We start from the raw sequence: 22,875 nt of genomic DNA, 5'->3' as shown, positions 1-22,875 counted from the left end.
TTTTGGAATATGTGTTCTATATCTTTGAACTATGTCATTGGTATTTTAAGTGGTATTGCACTGAATTTAAAAATTGTTTTGGGTAATATAGACATTTTAATGATGTTTATTCTTCCTAACCATGAGCACAGTATATGCTTCCACTTGTTTGTATCTTCCTTGATTTCTTTTATCAATGTTTTCTAATGTTCCGAGTACAAGTCTTTAATCTCCTTGGTTAAATTTATTCCTAGGTACTTTATTTTTTTGGTTGCAATAGTGAAGGGAATTGTTTCCTTAATTTCTCTGACAGTTTATTGTTGGTGTATAAAAATGCCTCTGATTTCTGAGTATTAATATTATATCCTGCCATCTTGCTGAATTCATTTAACAAGTCCAGTAGTTTTTTGACTGAGACTTTAGGGTTTTCTATATACAATATCATATCATCTGCAAATAATAATAGTTTTACTTCTTTTCCAATTTGGATGCCTTTTATTTCTTCTTCTTGTCTGATTGCTGTGGCTAGGACTTCCAGAATTATGTTGAATAAGAGTGGGAAAAGAGGGCACCCCTGCCTTATTCCTAATCTTAAGGGGATTGTTTTTAATTTTTGCCCATTGAGTATGAGTTGGCTGTGAATTTGTCATAGATGGCCTTTATCATGTTGAGGTATGTTCCCTGTATTCCCACTTTGCTGAGAGTTTTGATCATGAATGGGTGCTGGATTTTATCAAATGCTTTTTCTGCATCTATTGAAATTATCATGTGATTTTTCTCCTTCCTTTTCTTTATGTGATGAATCATATTGATTGATTTGCAAATATTGTACCAGCCTTGCCTCCCAAGAATAAATCCCACTTGATCATGGTGTATGATTTTTTTCATATATTGCTGGATCCAGTTTGCTAATATTTTGTTGAGGATTTTAGCATCTATATTCATCAGGCATATTGGTCTATAATTTTCTTTCTTTGTGTTGTCTTTCCCTGGTTTTGGAATCAGAATTATGCTCACTCGGAAGTCTTCCTTCCTCTTGAATTTTTCAAAATAGCTTGAGAAGTATAAGAGTTAGTTCTTCTTTGAATATTTGGTAGAATTCACTTGTGAAGCCATCAGGCCCAGGACTTTTTTTGTTGGGAGTTTTTTGATAACTGTTTCTATCTCAATTGTTGTAATAGGTCTGTTTAGGTTTTCTGACTCTTCCAGATTGATTTTTGGAAGATTTTATTATGTTTCAAAGAATTTATCCATTTCCTCTAGGTTGTCTAGCTTTTTGGCATAAGTTCTTCATAGTATTTTCTTACAATATTTTGTATTTCTGTGGTATCAGTTGTTATTTCTCCACTCTCATTTCTAATTTTATTTATTTGAGTCCTCTTCCTTTTTTTCTTGGTGAGTCTAGCTAAAGGTTCATCAATCTTGTTTACCTTTTCAAAGAACCAGCTCCTGGTTTCAGTGATCCTCTGTATTGTTTCTTTAGCCTCTATGTCATTTATTTCCACTCTGATCTTTATTATTTCCTTCCTTCTACTACATCTGGGCTTTACTTGCTGTTCTTTTTCTAGTTTTTTTAGATGCAGGGTTAAGTTGTTTATTTGAGATTTTTCTAGCTTCTTAAAGTATGCCTGTAATGCTATGAACTTCCCTCTCAGGACTGCTTTTGCTGTGTCCCATAAAATTTGAGTTGTTGTATTCTCATTATCATTCGTTTCTAGGTATTTTTTTATTTCTTCTTTGATCTCATTGTTAATCCATTTGTTATTTAACAATCTGCTATTTAATTTCCATGTGTTTGGAAATTTTTGAGTTTTTCTGTTGTGGTTGATTTCTAGTTTCATGTCATTGTGATCAGAGAAAGTGCTTGGTATGATTTCAATTTTCTTAAATTTGTTGAGACTGCTTTTGTGCCATAACATGTGGTCTATCCTAGAGAATATACCATGAGTGTTTGAAAAGAATGTATATTCTGCTGCTTTACAGTGAAAGGTTCTGAAGATATCTATTACATCCAGTTGATCTAGTGTGTCCTTTAAGTCTGTTTCTTTATTAATTTTCTTTCTTGAGGATCTAGTGATGTTAGTGCGGTATTGAAATTCCCTACTATTATAGTATTGCTGTTGATCTCGCCCTTTATATCCATCAAAGTCTGCTTTATATATTTAGGTGCTCCTATATTAGGTGCATAGATATTTATAATGGTTATATCTTTCTGTTGGATTGCTCCCTTTATCATTATGTAGTGGCCTTCTTTTTCTCTTATTATAGCCTTTGTTTTAAAGTTCATTTTGTCTGATATAAGTATTGCTACCCCAGCTTTTTTTTCATTTCCATTTGCATAAAATATTTTTTTCCATCCTTTTGCCTTCAGTCTAGTGCATCTTTTGTTTTAAGGTGTGTCTCTTGTAGACAGCATATGTACAGGTCCTGTTTTCTTATCCACGCAGCTACCCTATGTCTTTTGATTGTATCATTTAATCCATTTACATTTAAGGTTATTATTGATATGTAGTTGTTTATTGCCATTTTATTCTTTAAAGCTGTATTCCTCTTTTGCTATATTCTTTTCCCACTTTAAGCTGTTTACAACAGGCCCCATAACATTTCCTGCAGCATTGGTTTTTTTGTAATAAATTCCTTGTTTTGTTTTGTTTTTTGTCTGGGAAGCTTTTTATTTCTCCTTCAATTTTAAATGATAGCCTTGCTAGATAATGTAGTCTTGGTTGTAGGTTCTTGTTCTGCATTACTTTGAATATTTCTTGCCATTCCCTTCTGGCCTCAAGTATTTCTGTTGAGAAGTCGGATGTCATCCTTATGGGGGCTCCTTTGTAGGTGGTAGCCTTTTTTTCTCTAGCAGCTTTTAATATTTTCTCTTTATCACTTAGGTTTGGTATTTTAATTATGATGTGTCTTGGTGTAGGTTTATTTGGGTTTCTCTTTAATGGAGTTCTCTGTGCTTCTTGAACTTGTGAGACCCTTCCCTGCATCAATTTAGAGAAGTTTTCAGCTATCATTTGATTGAGTAAAGTTTCTATTCCTTGTTCTTTCTCTTCTTCTTCAGGAACCCTTATGATGCTGATGATATTTCTCTTCATGTTGTCACAGACCTCTCTTAGAGTTTCCTCAGATGTTTTGAGTCTCTCTTCTCTTTTCTGCTCTTCTTCCATGCCTTCGTTTAACTTGTCCTTCAACTCACTGATTCGATTCTCAGCTTCATCCATCCTGTTTTTAATTCTTTCCATTGTGGTTTTCATTTCTGATATTATATATGTTTTCTCCGACTGATTCTTTTTTAATATTTCAATATCCTCTTTTATACTTGCTATTTCTTTATTTAGGTGTTCATAATGCCCTCCATTGTTGTTCTAAGATCCCTAAGCATCCTAACAATCATTATTTTAAACTCTGCATCTGGAAGTTTGGTTATTTCCATATCACTCAGTTCATTTCCTGGAGGTTTCTCTTGTGGTTTCATTTGGATTGCACTTCTCTGTCTTCTCATTATGTCTGTGTGTTTGGGTGTGTTGTTTGTAGAGCTGGTGAGCCTAGGCTTGGTGTTGTCTGCCTCCAATTTTCAGTTATGTTATTTCTAGGTCTTCTTGGGTTGGCATCTGCTGTTATTTCTAATCCACTGATTTGGCTTTTCTAGTAGAGCCTCTTTGATGTCTTGATTTGTTTGTTTTCTTCTCAGTTTTCTTAACATGGTGGTGGTCTTGTTTACTGATCTCAGTAGGGGGCTTATTTGAAACTGTTTTCAGGAATGCGGTGGGTGTAAACTGAGTCTCTGAAAGCCTGATCTGCCAGTTACTCTCTCTGGGGGCAGGTGTGGTGTTTTCTCAGCTTCAGTAGGGGGAGGTGTAACTCATGGAGACCTGAGTTACTGCCCTTCCTCCCCACTTCTTGTTTTCAGCTGTGCCTTGTGCTGATTGGAGCTGGAGAGATGTCTGGAGATGGGTCACCCAAAACTGCTTTAGTCTTGTATTGTGTGGCAGGATCAACCCCTCCCCCAGCTATGGCTTCCTCCAGCACTGAATAAGTCAGCTTCTCAGGTCATCCCATGCATTTCTCCGCCCCTAACTGTTGGTATCTCTCTCTCTCCCCCCTTTCCTTTTGGAAGACAAGCCATTCCTTTCAACACACCTCATTTCCAGGTACCCAGGCAAGTGGCTGTGAGAGATATTTTCTGCTCTTTTCTTTAGAGTGAGAGCCCTTCTGGGCTCTCTGCCTCACCCTGCCCCTTCATTCTTGTAAGCAAGGGAGACCCACCACTCCTTGGCGCTCCCTACCAGGCTCGGTTTGGCTTCTTCTTTGCTCCTTGGTTTTTGAGAGCTGTTCTTGTAGTCCAAAGTTGGTTTTTCATGCTGATTGTTCCTAAATTAATTTTTAATCCAATTTGGTGGTGTGTGCTGGGAGTCTGTGCATCTGCCTACTCCAATGCCATCTTCAGGTCTACTAGATTTCTAGCTTTTAAAACTTAGAATAAATTTTTGTTTTTGTAAGCCACCCATTTGTGGGCCTTTGTTACAGCTGAGGAAACTAATACAGGAGACCACTGATAAGATGCTCATGTAACAAGGAGAGCTCATGTCTAACAGAGGGCAGTTTCTATAAGGGGACTACACAGCAGAATTCCACTGTGTATTTCCTAAGTCTTCAGTCTTACTCTAGTATACACACACATTGTGACTCTGTACTCAGAAAGTAATATACTCCTGACCTAGCAATGAGGGATAGGAATGTACATAGAGAGTGAGAAGGATGATATTGTGTGGCTCCCTTCATTGGTAGAAGTTCAAGAGTTTCTGTGAAAACACGTTAGGCAAGAGAAAGGTCAACCTTGTCTCTAGCCAATCTTAAGATAAAATAATATTTTAATCTGAAAGCCTTTAACTAAAAATATACAGGTAGTTGAAATATTCTATTTACAAATTCTAAAATATGGTCATCATCCTGTAGGTATAGGTGAATGTCTAGGGGGAGGAAAATAGAATCTATAAGAGGAAAGAGATAAATTTTGCTCCCTTTTGTTTCAGACTAAAGAGAGAGACTTATATTTTAATAATATAAATGAAGACTGTAGCTTTAAAGTCTTTTTCCAGTCCTTTGGACAGGTTAAAGGTAGGTGCTCAGAATAGCTGGCCCTCTATTTAAGAGTACCTTAATGACTTTATGTGGAAACAAAGGTAGACCTGGAGCTAAGTTTGGGATAAAAGACAGAGATCTACATTGTAGAATGCTTACATCTAGTTTTCCAGGGGCAGGCTAGGAGAGGGATAGATGGGTCCAAAAAAGTGAGAGTGAAGAAAATCTGAGGATGGTGTAAAAAGACAGCCAGAGTGGCCAGAGTAATATGGTAGCTGACTTGGTCCAAAAAGTTGACCAGTAAGAAATGACTTTGAAAGGATTGCTGGTAGGATAATTCTGCCTAACAATATCTTAGGCCATCTGCTGTGGTATGATAAAGCCTCCTCCATCACACTCATCTCATAAGCAAATATCTGATGAATGCACCATCTGGTGGTACAGGTGTTCTGGGAAAGTCAAAAATGGGACTGTGATCTGTATTGAGTTTTTGTAAAGAATAGCCACAAAAACCAAGACAAATGTAAGATTGGAAATTCAGCAGAAGGAACTCAAAGCTGGAAGTGAGTACGAGATATTCAAGTTCTCTGTTAATTCCTAGAGATATTGGGAATGAGAGGAGCACGGATATAGGTTTTACACTGTACATGGAAGAGGCTAATGCCAGTTTATTTGAATATTAAAGAAAAAGGTGAGCCTATAAACCTGGATGATTCAGCATACAGCTGACATGTGGGTTACATACAAATTGAGGTAAATGTACTTAATTATTTTTTTCTTTTTTAAAAAAATTTATTTTGGCCCTGGCTGGTTGGCTCAGCGGTAGAGCGTCGGCCTGGCGTGCGGGGGACCCGAGTTCGATTCCTGGCCAGGGCACATAGGAGAAGTGCCCATTTGCTTCTCCACCCCACCCCCTCCTTCCTCTCTGTTTCTCTCTTCCCCTCCCGCAGCCAAGGCTCCAATGGAGCAAAGATGGCCCCGGGCGCTGGGGATGGCTCCTTGGCCTCTGCCCCAGGCGCTGGAGTGGCTCTGGCCGCGGCAGAGCGACGCCCCGGAGGGGCAGAGCATCGCCCCCTGGTGGGTAGAGCATCACCCCTGGTGGGCATGCCAGGTGGATCCCAGTCGGGCGCATGCAGGAGTCTGTCTGACTGTCTCTCCCCGTTTCCAGCTTCAGAAAAATACCAAAAAAAAAAAATTTTTTTTAAATTTATTTTTACAAAATTTTTATAAATTATAACTGCTTAATTTGTACTACTTTTCAAGTGTTTCTATAAATGTCATTTGTTTAATCCTTAGAATAGCCCCATGAAATATACAAAATATTATCCCCATTTAAATTTTTTTTAAATTTTTTAATTAGAGTTGACAAACAATATTATATTAGTTTCAGGTATACAATATAGTGATTAGACATTTATATACCTTATGAAGTAATCATCTCAAACATTATCTCCATTTAATATTTGAGGGATTAAGGCTCATCTAGGGTCACACAAATGATAAATGGCAGAACAGAGGCAAGAAATAAGGCCTTCCAAATTCTAATTAATTGCTTCTTCCACTACACCACATGGCAAAAACTACCCGCCTTAGAAAATCAAATGTTAGGAGATTTAGAAATTGGAGGATTAGCCAAATCATTTTCTTCACTTTCTATGAATAATGGTCCTTCAAGGATTTCAAAGGAAAAAACACATGCTTCTTTCTCAGTTAAAGAATAAAGTTGACTTTCAAATCAGATTGAGAGTAAAAGGCACTGGAGAAATATAAACCCTGACATTCCCCCTTACTCACACCCAAAACTACTATCCTCTGGTGTGTGGAAGATAAAAAAGAACAAAATCTAAGAATTAAGCAATATTCTCTCATCAAAGTCTTCCAGATTTAAAAAAAAAATGGTTTATTTCCTTCATTCACAGTATTTTTGAGTACTTTCTATATGTAAGGCACTGTGATTAATAAAACAGATAAAGCTTCATTCCTTGTCACTAGCTCAACTGGAGAAAATAGTCATTAAGCAACTATGGGAATAAATCAGCATTATTACAATAGTTATAAACTGTGTAGCAGGAAAAGAACATGGTGTTATAAGAAAAATTAATAGGAAAGACCCAATCTACAATAGATTACCGGTAAATCAGTGAAAGTCTTGAGGAAGAGACATTTCAACTGAGGCATAAAGGGTGAGCAGAAGTCACCAAGAGGAGAAAGAGTTCCAGGCAAAGAAGGTAATATGTGCAAAGCCTTTAAGGCAAGAAAAGTTTTTTGAGCCCTGGCCAGGTAGTTCAGTGGGCTAAAGCATCATCCCATATACCAAGGTTGTGGGTTTGATCCCTGGTGAGGGTTTATAAAAGAATCAACCAATGAATGCACAAATAAGTGGAACAAATCAATGTCTCTCTCTTTCTCTCTTAAATATTTTTTTTTAATTTTAAAAAAGGTATTTTGCCTGACCTGTGGTGGCACAGTGGATAAAGTGTCAACCTGGAAATGCTGAGGTTGCCGGTTCAAAAAAAAAAAACCCTGGGCTTGCCTGGTCAAGGCACATATGGGAGTTGATGCTTTATGCTCCTCCCCCCTTCTCTCTCTCTCTCTCTCTCCCCCCTCTCTATAATGAATAAATAAAATCTTTAAAAAAAAAAAAAAAAAAAAGGTGTTTTAACCTGAGGAACTAAAAATGAGCTAATTTTTGATTTGGTGAGCAAAAAATTTAGTTTCATTGGATGATATTGGGGAAGAAGATAGGGTCCAAGCCTTGTGGCTACTGAACAAGGCAGTCATTGATGTGTTACAGGCAGGAGAGTGAAAAAATCTGATTATTTTAGAAAGAGTGGGCTGCTGTCTGGAAAACAAATATGGAAAGGGAACAAGGGAGGTTTTGAGGAAACTGGTTCAAATGAGAGGAATGGTGTGAGAGAGAGAGAAGCATATAGATTTGAGTTATATTTTGAATTCAGAATCAATATAAGTTTAATGAATGACTAAAAGTCGGGGTTGATGGAAACTGCAGTATCAGAATATCAGAATGATTTCCCAGATTTCCGGCTTAAGTAGCTGAGTGGACACAGCTTCCATTTATCAAGATAGTGAAGTTGAGAGGAATAGATATAACTGGGAGGTGGCAAGATATGAAAAATAAGAGCTCATTATTTTTTTTAAGTGAGTGAGAGAGAGAGGGACAGACAAGGAGAAAGATGAGAAGCATCAACTCACAGTTGTGGCAACTCAATTGTTCATTCATTGCTTTCTCATATGTGCCTTGACTGGGGGATTGCAGCCAAGCCAGTGACCCCTTGCTCAAGCCAGTGACCTTGGGATCAAGCCAGCGACCTTTGGGCTCAAGCCAATGACCATGGGGTCATGCTATAATTCCACGCTCAAGCCAGATGAGCCTGTGCTGAAGCCGGTGACCTTGGGGTTCGAACCTGGGTCCTTAGCATCCCAGGCCAATGCTCTATCCACTGCACCACCACCTGATAAGGCCACACATCTTAAATTTGATATACATAGAGTATTTCCAAGTTGAAATCAACAAGTACATAGACTTCTGAGTCTAGTGCTCAGAAGTCTGATCTGCATATAAAAATGTGGAGAGTTATTTACATCTATATTAGACCAACAATAATGAAAACATGTAAAACAACTTAGGAAAATAATATAGAGGGAAAGAGAGTCCAAATCTACCAGACTTGGCAATGTAGAGATGTAGGTAAAACATATCCAGTGAGCAGAAAAAAGAGAGAGCCAGATAGAATAGGTAGAGAGGGAATGTGAGGTAAGTAAGATAACCTGTATAAACAACCTTTTTAAAAAGAGAATGATACTGATGTCCTTGGAAGAAATATTTTACAAATTATCAACTTGTGGAAAATTTGCCTGACAGAGTACTTTTTTACCTACAACTGTTGAATTCACCTTGACTCAGTGTAGAAAAAAATACATAATAATCACTGGGTTCCACCAAGAAACCAGCAGGGTAATCAATATCATTACCTGATTCCACATCAAGGGAGTATTTATCAATAGCCAAGTTCATGGTTTGGTAGGCAGTGATGCAAAAGTCTTCCAGAATCATGTATACGGCATTGTTGACATCAGGAGGGACAGGCTTGGCAAACTTCATTCTGCTGTTCACCACAATACTGCCGTTTCTGAAGTTCAGGATTTCTAAATTCTGGAACCCTGTGAGATTTGACTGGAGATAGGGAACCAGCTACAACACAAGAAAAATTATTACTTTTTGACGAGGTTTTGCATTTTGTTCAACATATACCAAACCCCTCCCCAAAACAAACAAACAAACAAAAAAAACCGAGCAAGGATACACCCCCTCCTTTCCAAATTGTAAATTATTTAAACTGTTTACCAACAAAATGACCAGTTGTACCTACCAATCTGTACTTCTCAATCCCTTCACCTTTTTCACTTAGCCCCACTCCCCTCTGGCCACCACCAGCATGTTCTCTGTATCTGTGAATCTGATTCTGTTTAGTTTGTTTATATTGTTATTCAGATTCTACATATAAGTGAAATATATGGGTATTTGTCTTTCTCTGACTGACTTCTTTTACTAGCATAATACCCTGCAGATCCACCGATACTGTTGTTGCAAATGGTAGTCGTTATGGGGGTGTAAAGTACACCATAGGAAATATAGTCAATAATATTGTAACAGTAGTTGAATAGTGGCAACCTCAGGGGGAACACTTTGTCAAGTACATGATTGTCTAACCAATATGCTGTACACTTGAAACTAATACAAAATAGTATTGAATGAAAACTGTCATTGAAAAAAGTTTTTTTTTTAAAAAAAAGGGAAATAATATCAATTGTAAATTATTTCAGTCATGACATTTTAATAGTGATATTTAGGAAACCCATGGAACTCACAGACAATTTTTGATACCAGAGTTTTTTTTTTCTCTGTTTCACTAAGAGATCACAACAGTGAAGGCATCATAGGTACCCACAAAACACTGGTTTCACAATATACTAAAAAAAAAAAATTAAACTTGTTTCAGTCACAGAATTCATGAAAACCATCTTCAGTATTAAGTTGTCACATCACCCTCATGCCACCTTTGTGTTTTCTGTTTCTTGTATTCACCTGTTTTACTGTTTTCCTACCAACCCTAGGCCACAACACTACTTGTAGTTGACAAAAAATGAGTGTCTACAGCAGACCACACTCTCTTTGGCTCAGAGCTATGCTTCGAGGGGGAAAGGGTGGTTCACACATGATTACTCGCTAATGCCCATATTTTCCTTTGTGCTTACCAATTCTAAGAATCTTTGCTCCAGGGCTTTATACTCTAAAGAGTTTTTATTAAACAGATCTTCTGAAAACATCATGTTAGTCACTCGAAGACTGAAGAAAACCAGCAAAGCTCCTGTTGTCTGCGTATGATTTGAGTCATCACTTTTTGTGGGCTGAGCCACAATAGCCATCTCTGTGGAATGAACATTTGTAGACATTTCCACATAACTACCAACCTTGACATTTTCCTCTGGGATTAGCTCAGGCTGATAGTAATCTGTGCCTATCCGGTCCAGTTCTAATGAAATATCCTGTACGCCCATAATTACTTCATCCTCCAGCAAGGTGGGGCTTGTGGTTGGGGACAATTTGGTAGACTGTGTCATGGATGCTTTCAACCAGAGCTTGTCAATACTCCCTGGTGTGCTTGCCAATGTGTCTCCGGACAATTTCCCTAGGGAAGAAGTTTTTGCCCAGACTACACCTGATTCCGGCAATGCGGTCCACAAAGGTTGCATATCTGGCTTCACTATGGAAATCTTGCTATCAAACTGTTCACGACTGGATGACTCTGTAGTTTGCTCCATATCCTCCTTTAGAAAAAGGTCTATTTGATCTGGTTCTTCAGTGATTGGTGTAGATGTCAGTAGAGCAGATACTTTGGTATCTGAGTAATAATCAATGTCGGGTACCTCTGACGTGTGCTTGGAGAAAATTAGAGATGCAGATTGAGTTGTGGTCTCTGCAAAGATGGGCACAGTTGGTCTGTCAGGAGTCTCGTCTTCTGCAAAGTATGTGGATCTATCAAAATGCCCATATTTTGAGTGCTCAATACTTCGGTCTGTGGAATCTATTTTGTCATCTGTAACTAGTTTCTCATCTAACTCCTCAGTTGTCAAAAGTAAATCCTCATCTTCCAGCCATTTCTCCGACAATGGTTTGGTGCTCTTCTCTAAAGAAGTATCACTCCGTGGCCCAGTAAGCAGATTCATCTCTTGCCCAGAACCTGAACCTAAGCCACTCTCAAATATGGACTCTTTTTCCATGGATGTATCTGGCATCACAGTGCTTAGTTCTAATTGGCCTTTGACTTTGGAGGCCAAAGAGTCCAATCCAAAAGGTGTAGTTACTTCCTGAGCAAGAAGATCTAATGTGACAGAAGAGTCCAGATATTGTGAGGCTGTCAAAGATGCCCCAGAGTCTTCCACAGACAGCATTGTTTCTTTTGGCACAGGAGGAGTGAGTGGACTTGAAGGCAATGGAGCAATAGAAAGAAAATCTTCTGATCCTTCAAATTTGATTAATCCTAAAAATAAAGTATTCCATTAATTAATCTATAGTGTTACTATAATATATTCCTAGCCCTCCTAATAAAACCAACTTCTTTTTCCCATTCGATTAGGAAGGACAGTTGCTAACTTTTACTTAGCTATATCCAGCAAACAATAAGACAACATGATTATGTTTTTGTGGATGGGTTCAATCACTCATGAATACAGCCCCTTGCCTTAAGAATAACAAGATATTGGCTACTGAAATAATTCAGCTTTAAACACTTGATTTTTATATTTACTCCATGAAAATAAAGAACTGTTGGTAGCCATATTGACAACAGACAATAAATCTAGTGAAAACTTAGGAGGAAAATTTCCCAGGAAATTGTTTGTCTTTGAATTTCTACTTCCTTGTTATGTTTATTGTCCATCATACTTCAGGTTCACCTAATGTTCAAAATCCTGGACTCATCTATTTCTTTTCCTCTTTCATATGTATATTCCATGCTTGAGTCACATTGATTTTTCCTTTCCTTCACTACGTCTGAATCATCTACTTGATTTTCATTTCCTAATCTCTGCTGTAACTGTCTTAGTTCAGGTTCTTTCCTTCTGAAGCCTATTGCAAGCTAGAAATCTCCATATCTGGCCCCTACAATTAATCTTATTAAAAGCTACTGGGATAATCTTCTTTGATGTTCTTTGTTTACCACTCTAATATTCAAGTAAGTAAAGAAGTTATTTAATACTAATTTAATTATATTTTAATGGGATCTTCAAATATCTATTAATTGATCCCCACCCAAGCCCGCCAAGTCCACTATATATTATTTCTCTCCATTCCAACCAATTAAATCTGATTGTTCCCTTTCTCACACAATATTCCCAAGATGTTGCCTTCTAATGCACACAACCATGCTTTTCTATTAATCCCAGTCTACTCCTCTCCTCAAAACCCTTGTCATCTGATACAATAAAGATATATGAAAAGTGAGTAAAATTTGTTACCATCTTCTAATAAGTGAGATCCAGAAGTCCTTTCCTCAGAAGCCACAGGCAAGCCAGTCTGAAGCACTGCTGGGGTGACAGAATGAAGAGTCAAGCTGCTAACCTCTAAAACCTCTGGGGAAGAACTGAGGCCCACCTTCGAAAGAAAGGCTAATTTGGGTGTAGGCACTAAATCACCCAAAGGTCTTTCTGACCAGAGTTCCCTGCCAGTAGTTGAGGGAGGACCAGAGCTGAAACCAAGTGGTGAAATACTGCTGGTGGTGGATTCATCTGCTGAGGACCATTCAGCTTGAAGGGTATTATCCTGAGGGGGAAAAAAAGTCTAAATCATATCATAGATAAAAAGGAACACATAAAAATTATTTTAAATACCACCTATCTATCTAAATTCCTAGATTTTCTAGGGACAAGGAGGCAATGTAATATTGGGGTGTTGGAGACATGGGCTCTAGATCAAACAGATCTGTAATCACATCCCAATTCACCACTTATTAGTTGTAAAATCTAGAGAAAAACCATGTAACCCTTGAATATCACTTGGAAAGTGGGGATAGATAAGACAACACATTTAAAAGATTCCAAACACAATGAATTTGTGGAAGAATACTATATTGTTTTTCTTGCTTTAGAAAATTCCTTTTCCTCTGTCTTAGCTTAAATACTTTAAATACATAGAAGCTACTAATTTTGTAATTTGTTGACCTAAACAAACTAGCCACAGCAGAAAATAACAATTAGCAATCTTATTCATCATTCTGAAAGGTATTTAATTAATTAAAGTCTTTATTTTGATAAGAAATGCCACCACATCAAAATGAGGTCTGGTTATCTCAAACAGAAAGTAACATTTGTGAAATGACATCACACTTACAAAACACAATTTTCTTTCTAGTGACCTTTTGTTTATAATACTAATCTTATAGCCAAATTTAGCAGGAATAGAAAGGCAGACAGAAATACAATCCTTGAGCAAGCTAATTATTCAATCCTATGAAAATTAGTCTATGTAAAAAAGTGCACTGCCTGACCAGGTGGTGGCTCAGTGGATAGAGCGTCGGACTGGGATGCAGAGGACCCAAGTTTGAGACCCTGAGGTCACCAGCTTGAGTGCGAGCTCATCTGGTTTGAGGAAAAGCCCACCAGCTTGAACCCAAGGTCGCTGGCTCCAGCAAGGGATTACTCGGTCTGCTGAAGGCCCGCGGTCAAGGCACATATGAGAAAGCAATCAATGAACAACTAAGGTGTTGCAACGCGCAATGAAAAACTAATGATTGATGCTTCTCATCTCTCTCCATTCCTGTCTGTCTGTCCCTGTCTATCCCTCTCTCTGACTCACTCTCTGTCTCTGTAAAAAATAAATAAAAATTTTTTTTTTAAAAAGTGCACTAATGATTGGTAAAATGACCATGACATTTGGTGGGAGTTTATATATTTTCACCTCTGCTGGGTTATAAATAACAAAAAAAAAACAAGAAGTGCCATATGCATAGACTCACAAAACTTTCTGGATAAAAATATGAAAAAAGAGAAAGAGAAGAAAAATCATTCTCGATTAAGAGGTGACATCGGAATAATGGCTGCTTGAGAGATATTTCCCCTTGAAATTTCAACAAATTGAACAGCTATAATGCAGTGAAGCAACTCCAGCTGAGCTCACAGGTGTGCCTGAAAGATTCACGCACCAAAAGGACTAAAGGTGAGAAGAGTTGAGCAGGGAGGCCAAAGAAAAAATGCACTTGCAATCGGCTTGGGAGAGAGGAGAGGCCCAGAGTGACTGGATTTTTTTTCCTGCCAGGGATCCAGAAAGAGAGAAGCTCAGAGTAACTGACTCTCCTTCTGCTGGGAGGAAAAGCAAGATTGAGTGGCACAGGGAAAGATACTAAACCAAAGCGACAACAGAACAAGGGGTCACAGCCAGTGTTCCCACAGCCTGCCCACAGCCCATACTCAGCGCAGAGACAGAGAAAACCAAAGTGCGGCCCTCCCAGCCTTCCAGATCCCACCTTCCTCACCTCGCAAGGTACAGAGTGTGGCAGAGACAGACTCAACAGCTAACTCTCCAGAGCTACTCTTTCCCCTGAGGAACAGATGTGCTCTGTGTCTGGTCCCCTGGTTTTTTGAGACACGAGGAGCACCTGGAGTCCTGAGAGTGGCATTTCTAGGGCCATAAAGCCATAAATCTATAAAGACCTCACAACACACCCTACTCCCAATGTGACTACAGCCCTACCTACATCATTGAGACAGAAACATCTCAGCAGAGGTCAGCCCAGAAATTTCTCAGAGCTAAAACTTATAATTTAGAACCACCTACCAAAAGTGAACAAAATAACCTCTCAAAACTGAAATCCCTTTCTTTGTTTTATTTTTCTCTTTTAAATTATATTTTCTTGAATTGTTATATTTTTATTCTTATTTTTGTGGGTGATTCATTTTTTTTCATTTTTGCTCTCTGTTTTTGTGTGATTTTTCTTTTTTCCTTGTCATTATTTTTAAATATTTTATATTTTCATTATATCTTCTTTTTAATTTTATATTTTTAGTTATTTTTTGTTAGAGTTCTTAACAATACCACTCTCAAATGCCATAAAAAAAGAAGAAATTGAACATCATGGTTACACAAGACATTGTTCAAAAAGAAAATGAAAATTCTCCAGAAAGCAATATCAATCACATGGAAACCCTGGAGTTAAATGATAGAGAATTCAAAATTGAAGTTCTAAAAATACTCAACAAGATGTGAGAAAACCAATAGGCAACTTAATGACCTCAGAAAACAAAGGCCGAATATATCACCAAGGATATTGAAACTTTAAAAACAGAGATGAAGAATTCAATTCATGAATTGAAAACTGAGGTAGCAAGTTCAGATAATAGAACAGGCAAGATAGAAAAGAGAATCAGTGACATCAAAGACAGGCAACTAGAGATGCTACAGAGAGAGGAAGAGAGAGACTAACAAATTTAATAAAATGATAGAGCTCTGCAAGAATTATCTGACTCCGTCAGAAAAAGACATGTAAGAATAATGGGGGGGGGAAGACATGTAAGAATAATGGGTATATCAGAAGAAGAAGAAGGGGAGATGGAAATGGAGAGCCTATTCAAACAAATAATTGATGAGAAATTCCTAAGCCTGTGGAAACAGATCTTCAAATCCAAGAAGCAAACAGAACACTGAGTTAACCCAAACAGACCTTCTCTGAGACACATAGTAATAAAATTGTCAAAAATCAATGACAAGGAAAGAATCCTCAAGGCAGCAAGAGAAAAGAAGAACATAGCATATAAAGGAAGGCCCATTAGATTATCATAAGACTTCTCAGCAGAAATTCTAACAAGCAGAAGAGAGTGGACCCAAACATTCAAAGTACTGAAAGAGAGGAGTTATCAGCCAAGAATACTATATCCATCATATTTGAAGGAGAAATAAAAACTTTTGCTTTTGCTAACATACAGAAGCTCAGGGAATTTATCACCAGAAAACTCCCACTGCAGGAAATACTCAAGGAGGTTATTCGATCAGATACAAAGAAAAAAACAAATCATAGTCACGGTATCTTAGTTGTTCATTGAATGCTTTCTCATATGTGCCTCGACCAGGGGTGGATTGTGGGGGGCTCCAGCAGAGCCAGTGACCACTTGCTCAAGCCAGTGACCTTGGGCTTAAGCCAGCAACCTTGGGCTTCAAGCCAGTGACCTTTGGACTCAAGCCAGTGACCATGGGGTCATGTTTATGATCCCATACTCAAGCTGGTGAGCCTGCGCTCAAGCCAGATGAGCCCGCACTCAAGCCAAGTAGCCTGCACTCAAGCCAATGACCTGGGGTTTTGAACCTGGGTCCTCAGCATCCCAGGCAGAAGCTCTATTCACTGCGCCACCGCCTGGTCAGGTGAAATCAATTTCTGATAAATAAAATGACAACAAATTGAAGTCCAAAATGTGGAATAAAAAAATATTAAGTAACAAAACCAGGTTTTGTCTTGCCAGAGACTCAGGTGCTTTAGAAGGCCATCCTTTGGTTTATAAAAATCTTATATTCAAAAAGTGGACTGAGCATGTGCCAAATTTTAGGTCTAGAAAAACTCTTAGAGATCATGTAGTCCAGGGGTCCCCAAACTACAGCCCACGGGTCACATGCGGCCCCCTGAGGCCATTTATCCGGCCCCCACCACACTTCCAGAGGGGCACCTCTTTCATTGGTGGTCAGTGAGAGGAGCACTGTATGTGGCGGCGCCGCAAAGCGCAGCATCGCTCACGTACGGTACTACTTCCGGTGACACAGGACGCATGCATCACGGCTCCAGAAGTGCTTCATATCACTTGTTACGGCTAGCAGTGACAAATATGGAACCAGACATTGACCATCTCATTAGCCAGAAGCAGGCCCATAGTTCCCATTGAAATACTGGTCAGTTTGTTGATTTAAATTTACTTGTTCTTTATTTTAAATATTGTATTTGTTCTCATTTTGGTTTTTTACTTTAAAATAAGATATGTGCAGTGTGCATACGGATTTGTTCATGGTTTTTTTATAGATGGCCCTCCAACGGTCTGAGGGACAGTGAACTGGCCCCCTGTGTAAAAATTTTGGGGACCCCTGATGTAGTCCATCCTTGCCTATTTAAGAGAAGAAAATGAGGCTCATAAAAGTGAAATGCCTACAGTTACAAAACAATAAAGAAATCAGACTAGATTGTGAGTTTCTAGAGCTCTCAATTGCAGTGCTTTGCCCACTATATCAGACTATTCACAGCTATATACAAGTGTACGCACCCAGATGGCAAAAGGATTCCCAAAGGAGAAACTAGAACTAACAGACTTGGCAGTTCATTCTCATTCAAGTTGGCAGATGTGCAGAAATCTATAACACCCGGGTAAACAGAAAGTGTTGTGGGGAACCATTTTTATAATATTTAAATATCTGCTATGCTGAATATCATATAGAAACGCTTCTCCCTTTCCCACTTCTTCTTCTAGTATCTAAAACCATATATGTATTCAGGAAAAATTTAAAAAGCTAGCTGTTCAACACCAATTTCTGTTCCTCAGAAAAGTAGTTATGATGACTATGATGATAACAATCATACCATACCAGGGAATTCACTTTTTCCCTCTTAATTAACACCACTTCTAGAGATGTGTTGAAATCACTCGTGCTTCCAGCTGAGTTAGGTATATTTAGATCCTTGCAAAACCTGTATTTTTTTTTCAAAATTCCAAGTGAGATGGTTTAAGCCCTTTAACTCATAGTTAAGAAACTGAGTTTTATCAGACAGAGCCAATGATTTGAAACACATTAAGAAAACAGCTGAATTTTTAACAAAAAAGAAATCCTCAACCAATATATAGATTTCTATAAATTAAATGACTTTTTATTTCTTTTTATTTTGTAAAAATTAAAAGTAAGCCCTTGCCGGTTGGCTCAGTGGTAGAGCATCAGCCCTGCATGTGGATGTCCCAGGTTCAATTTCCAGTCAGGGCACACAGGAGAAGTGACCATCTGCTTCCCCACCACTCCCTTTCCCCTTATCTCTCTCTCTCTCTCTCTCTCTCTCTCTCTCTCTCTCTCTCTCTCTCTTTCTTTCCCTCCTGCAGCCATGGCTTGATTGGTTCAAGCAAAGTTGGCCCTGGGAGCTGAAGATATAGCTCCATGGCCTCACCTCAGGCACTAAAATAGCTCGGTTGCCGAGCAATGGAATAATGGCCTCAGATGAGCAGAGCATTGCCCCCTAGGGGGCTTGCTGGGTGGATCCCAGTCGGGGCACTTGTGGGAGTCTGTCTCTCTGCCTTCCCACCTCTCATGTAATTAAAAAAAAAAGTTAGAAGTAAAACAATACACAATATCTTTAATAAAATTCCATAACAAATAAACATAAAATATGGGAGCAAACAACTTGACTTTTTAAATAAAGAAGAAAAGATATCTATTTAAAATAAGTAAACCCCCTTAAAAAATGGCATAGCAATGAAGCTCTCTCATAGATTTTGAAAGGTGGTCACAGACATGCCAGGAATAGCACTTCATTTATTTTTATATGAATTAATGTCCCCATAGTAACAAATTTGACTCATGAGTTTTGTTCTTAATTCAGTGTAGTATATTAACAGGTTTAATACTATACTGGCCAGTTTCACATCTATTAGTGCCAGTTGAAAAGCCTGCTACTTCTATGGAAAGCATACTGTGCAAAAAGTGATTTTCCAAGTCAGACTGCCAAGATGTAACAAATTCAATATCCCAACATTCCCACCTCTAAAACAATTTCTATAATCAAATCTGGTTTAAAAAAAAATCTTATTAACAGTTTGCCATAAAGAAAACCAGAACAAAGAAGCAATTACCAGACATTTGTAATTAATCATTCTTTTTGTTCATGTTTTATTATCATCCATTAACACTGTCTCTTTAAATTTTTAATTGTTCAGAAAACTTAAGGGGCTGGCTTAAATATAAATGGAACCACAGAACAGGTAACACAATGAGCTCAGTAAGTCAGTACTGCCATTATTAAAGAAACAGCCCCTTCCAGCCAACTTCTAGACACTTTCTGCAACAAGGAAATGTGAACTTAATGATGCTGGACCTTCCTGGTTTTTAAAATAAGTTGAAAATCTGCATTTCTATGCAAAAAATCTCCTAGTTTTTAAATATGGGCTTTAAAAAAAATTGGCCCCAAAGCACATGACTAAATTTGGATCCAGCTGGCTGATGCCTGGTTTGCAACCCCTGGCTTCTATAAAAGTTCCTGTCCTTATAATAGGTATCTAAAACATCAGCACAGATCTTCTGCGTTTAGAGAAGTCCAGAGCTGGATCAGCAGAAACAGAGACAAGTGGAACCATGTTCACAGTGACACACCCCTCCCGCCACTGCACCCTGGATGGGCTTCCACGATAGCATCACTTTATTTGTACAGAAGTCTGTCTGCAATTACCAGACTGGAAACTTCTTGTAGACAAGGCCACACCTTATTTGTCTTAGCTTTCCCAGCACTTGGCACATGAAAAGCAAACTATAAATATATTTGAAAGAATGAGTAAGTAAATAAATTAATTAACACCAAATGAATGTAATCTCTGATGCCAATCTCCCCTCTGACTTTTTTATCCAATATGGAACTTCGTAAAAAAAAAAAAAAAAAAAAAGTTATTCCTAGTGATTTCACTTTCCAAAACTGAGTTGCTCTGTAACTGAATAGATAAATGGATGCATATGTTAATGGTTAAATCAATTTTGGATAGGCTTTTATAAATTTTTACTGCTGGACACAAGCCAAGAAACAAGTATTTCAAATAAGTATTTCTTCAAGCCAAGAAACAGTATTTCAAGTAATTCTTTGCTGAAGCAAAGCCAAGTAACAGATATTTCAAGTTAATTACCATTAATTTCTTTTTTGTCATATGAGACAGAAAAGAAGCCTCAAGAAGGTAGAAGGAATGGGGAATGGAGAAGGGAGTCCCCCCCCCCCCCATCCTATGTCTATGTAAAGATAAAAGATCATGCGCTCATTCTAGACAGCTGAGTCTCCAGCAGGGTTGTGGTTGTGGTTCTTGTCATTGTTCTTTTCACTAGATGAAGCCACTTTCTTTTCTACTGGACGCCTCCCTGTAAGTAAAGGTGTAAGTGGAGGATTGGAGGGTTAGAGGAGTACCCAGGGGCTTTGGGTGGTAAGAACAAAAAGGAAAGTTCATTCCATGATGTTTCTCTACAAATCCTGCCTAAGTTTTCAGCCTAAGTTAAAAGAAAGTCTGACTTAAGAGTCCCTGTCATCTGTTAGCTAGTCAATATTTTTATTTTTCCTCTCTCCTTTCCATATACACACTGTTCTATATGCTGTGGAGTCGAAACATTTTCTTCAATACAATCCTTGGAACAAAAACCTAGACTCTGTACTTATATACATAAATGTTTAGTTTTAGTTATAAAAACTATTTCTGCATAACTTTTAGAGAACAACTCAGTGGGCACTTATAGCTTAATTATCACCAAACAAGTATGAACCATATATAAGTCTTCTGCCATGTGTGGAGCTTGGCAATGCCGAATATGTGAATTCTATTTCACTACTGCAGAAGGCTTAAATTTTCTAACCCAATACTTAGGATCCATGAGCTGACAACTAAGAATAATGTTCTAGGGATGATGTAAGAGAATATTTGAAGGAGGAACAGCTTCATGATGCCAAAGTAAGCAGGAGAGAGGGCAGAGAGGAAGCCTGAAGGCCTAGTTCTAGACGTTTAATGCAGAAACACACTTACCAGAATAGATGGTGGCGTTGCCTCAACACTCGCACTTTGGGTGTTCCAAACTAGGTCTTCAGTTTGGGGAAGTAAAACTCCTCTCACTGAAGAATAAACAATATTTTTAATTGAGACACTATTGGACTTGAGGTTGAGAGAAATCAAAACACCAAGTTCTTCCTTTTTACAATTTAAATTTGGGCAGAACAGATGAGGGAGACTCGTTAGAAAATGCTTGCTACTTTATTCAGATATTTTCCTTATCTTAGCATCATCTGTCTGAATTATGAGACACTAACATAAAATAAAGATTCTTCCCGCTATTACATTTAGGAGACTCATATTAATATTATTTCCTGTCCTTTCTCAAGTAGTTTTTTTTCTTTTCAAAATTCCTCTGAAGAAATTATTTTTACAATTGATTTTTTTCATTTTCTTTTTTTTTCTTTTTTTTAAGACTTTATTCATTCATTTTAGAGAGGAGATAAGGAGGAGACAGTAAGAGAGAGAGAGAGAGAGAGAGAGAGAAGAGGAGAAGAGCAGGAAGCATCAACTCCCCTATGTGCCTTGACTAGGTAATCCCAGGGTTTTGAACCAGCGACCTCAGCATTCCAGGTCAACGCTTTATCCACTGTGCCACCACAGGTCAGGCGATTTTTTTTTTTCATTTTAAGAAGAAAGGTAAACTGAAATTTCAACTCATTTTGCTGATGCTAACAATAGAGAAAGTTATGCAAAATGATTTCCTTTCTGACAGAAAGTACCTTTGAAAAATGGGCTAGGACACCAGAGAGTTTATCACTATACCAATATTAAGAAGTAATAAGTGTAATAAAGTTGATCGTATCATTTAACTCAACCAAAATTTATTAAATCCTTCCTAGTTACTGCAGACTTTGATGAAGTTGAGGCTATGAACATTAATAAAGCCAGGATCCTCCTGTGGAAGTATTTCATATGTCAGAGAGATAAATACAAACTATAAAAACGATGCAAGGGGCATATATACAGTGTATGGGAACACAGACAAAGGAGAAATTAATTTTGCCTAAAGTGGAGAGTGAATCAATAAAAACTAAAAAGAAGAGGTGGTTAGGAGGGTAGCAGAATCTCTTATTATTCTGAAGAATCAATCAGAAGCCAAAAACCCTAATTGGTTTAAGTACACTGCTCAGAAAAATTAAGGGATATTTCAAAATGAATATGAAGCAATAAAATATTCCTTAGTATTTGTGAGCAGAATATTTTCCAAAACTCTTTTTTCAGTTTGTATACAGTTATCTTGTCTCCTATGGAAATCACACACTAGGAGATGAGGATGAATGTATCTTTTGAGATGACCAAGTTGTCTAGAAAGCTACAGCCATTCAGAACTCTGAAGTTGGCATGTGAATAGAAATAGATTTTAAGGACAAAATTCTGATTGAAATAGGCCCTGGCCAGTTGGCTCAGTGGTAGAGCGTCGGCCTGGCATGCAGAAGTCCCAGGTTCGATTCCCGGCCAGGGCACACAGGAGAAGCACCCATCTGCTTCTCCACCCTTTCCCCTCTCCTTCCTCTCTGTCCCTCTCTTCCCCTCCCGCAGCCGAGGCTCCATTGGAGCAAAGATGGCCTGGGCGCTGGGGATGGCTCCTCGGCCTCTGCCCCAGGCACTAGAGTGGCTCTGGTCACAACAGAGCAACGCCCCAGAGGGGCAGAGCATCGCCCCCTGGTGGGCAGAGCGTCGCCCCTGGTGGGCGTGCAGGTGGATCCTGGTCGGGCGCATGCGGGAGTCTGTCTGACTGTCTCTCCCCGTTTCCGGCTTCAGAAAAATACAGAAAAAAAAAAATTCTGATTGAAATATACATCTAATAAAAGGTCCAAACACATAAAAACGAGACTAAGAGACATGGACAAGAGTGTGGTGGTTACGGGGGGCAGGGGGAGGGAATGAGGGAGAGAGGGAGGGGCACAAAGAAAACTAGATAGACAGTGACGGAGGACAATCTGACTTTGGGTGATGGGTACGCAACATAATTAATTGAATGACAAG

At 38.4% G+C, this 22,875-nt stretch overlaps 1 protein-coding gene across 5 annotated transcripts in view; it reads right to left on the bottom strand.

The window, feature by feature from the left end:
- The window catches only part of IMPG2 (interphotoreceptor matrix proteoglycan 2), an 88,232-nt gene that overhangs the window by 15,636 nt on the left and 49,721 nt on the right, over positions 1-22,875 (bottom strand). For all 5 annotated transcript variants that reach the window (XM_066347747.1, XM_066347751.1, XM_066347752.1 and 2 more), the window contains 4 exons: positions 20,863-20,948; positions 12,601-12,904; positions 10,339-11,624; positions 9,055-9,274 (listed from right to left, as the gene is read on the bottom strand). In XM_066347747.1, the coding sequence (XP_066203844.1) occupies positions 9,055-9,274; positions 10,339-11,624; positions 12,601-12,904; positions 20,863-20,948 (1,896 nt within the window). The remainder of the gene's footprint in view (positions 1-9,054; positions 9,275-10,338; positions 11,625-12,600; positions 12,905-20,862; positions 20,949-22,875) is intronic.

The sequence above is a fragment of the Saccopteryx leptura genome, chromosome 8, assembly GCF_036850995.1.
Source record: "Saccopteryx leptura isolate mSacLep1 chromosome 8, mSacLep1_pri_phased_curated, whole genome shotgun sequence".
NCBI classification, from domain to species: Eukaryota; Metazoa; Chordata; class Mammalia; order Chiroptera; family Emballonuridae; genus Saccopteryx; species Saccopteryx leptura.
Note: the sequence above shows the minus strand (reverse complement) of the source record. Positions and strands in the feature narration are given on the sequence as shown.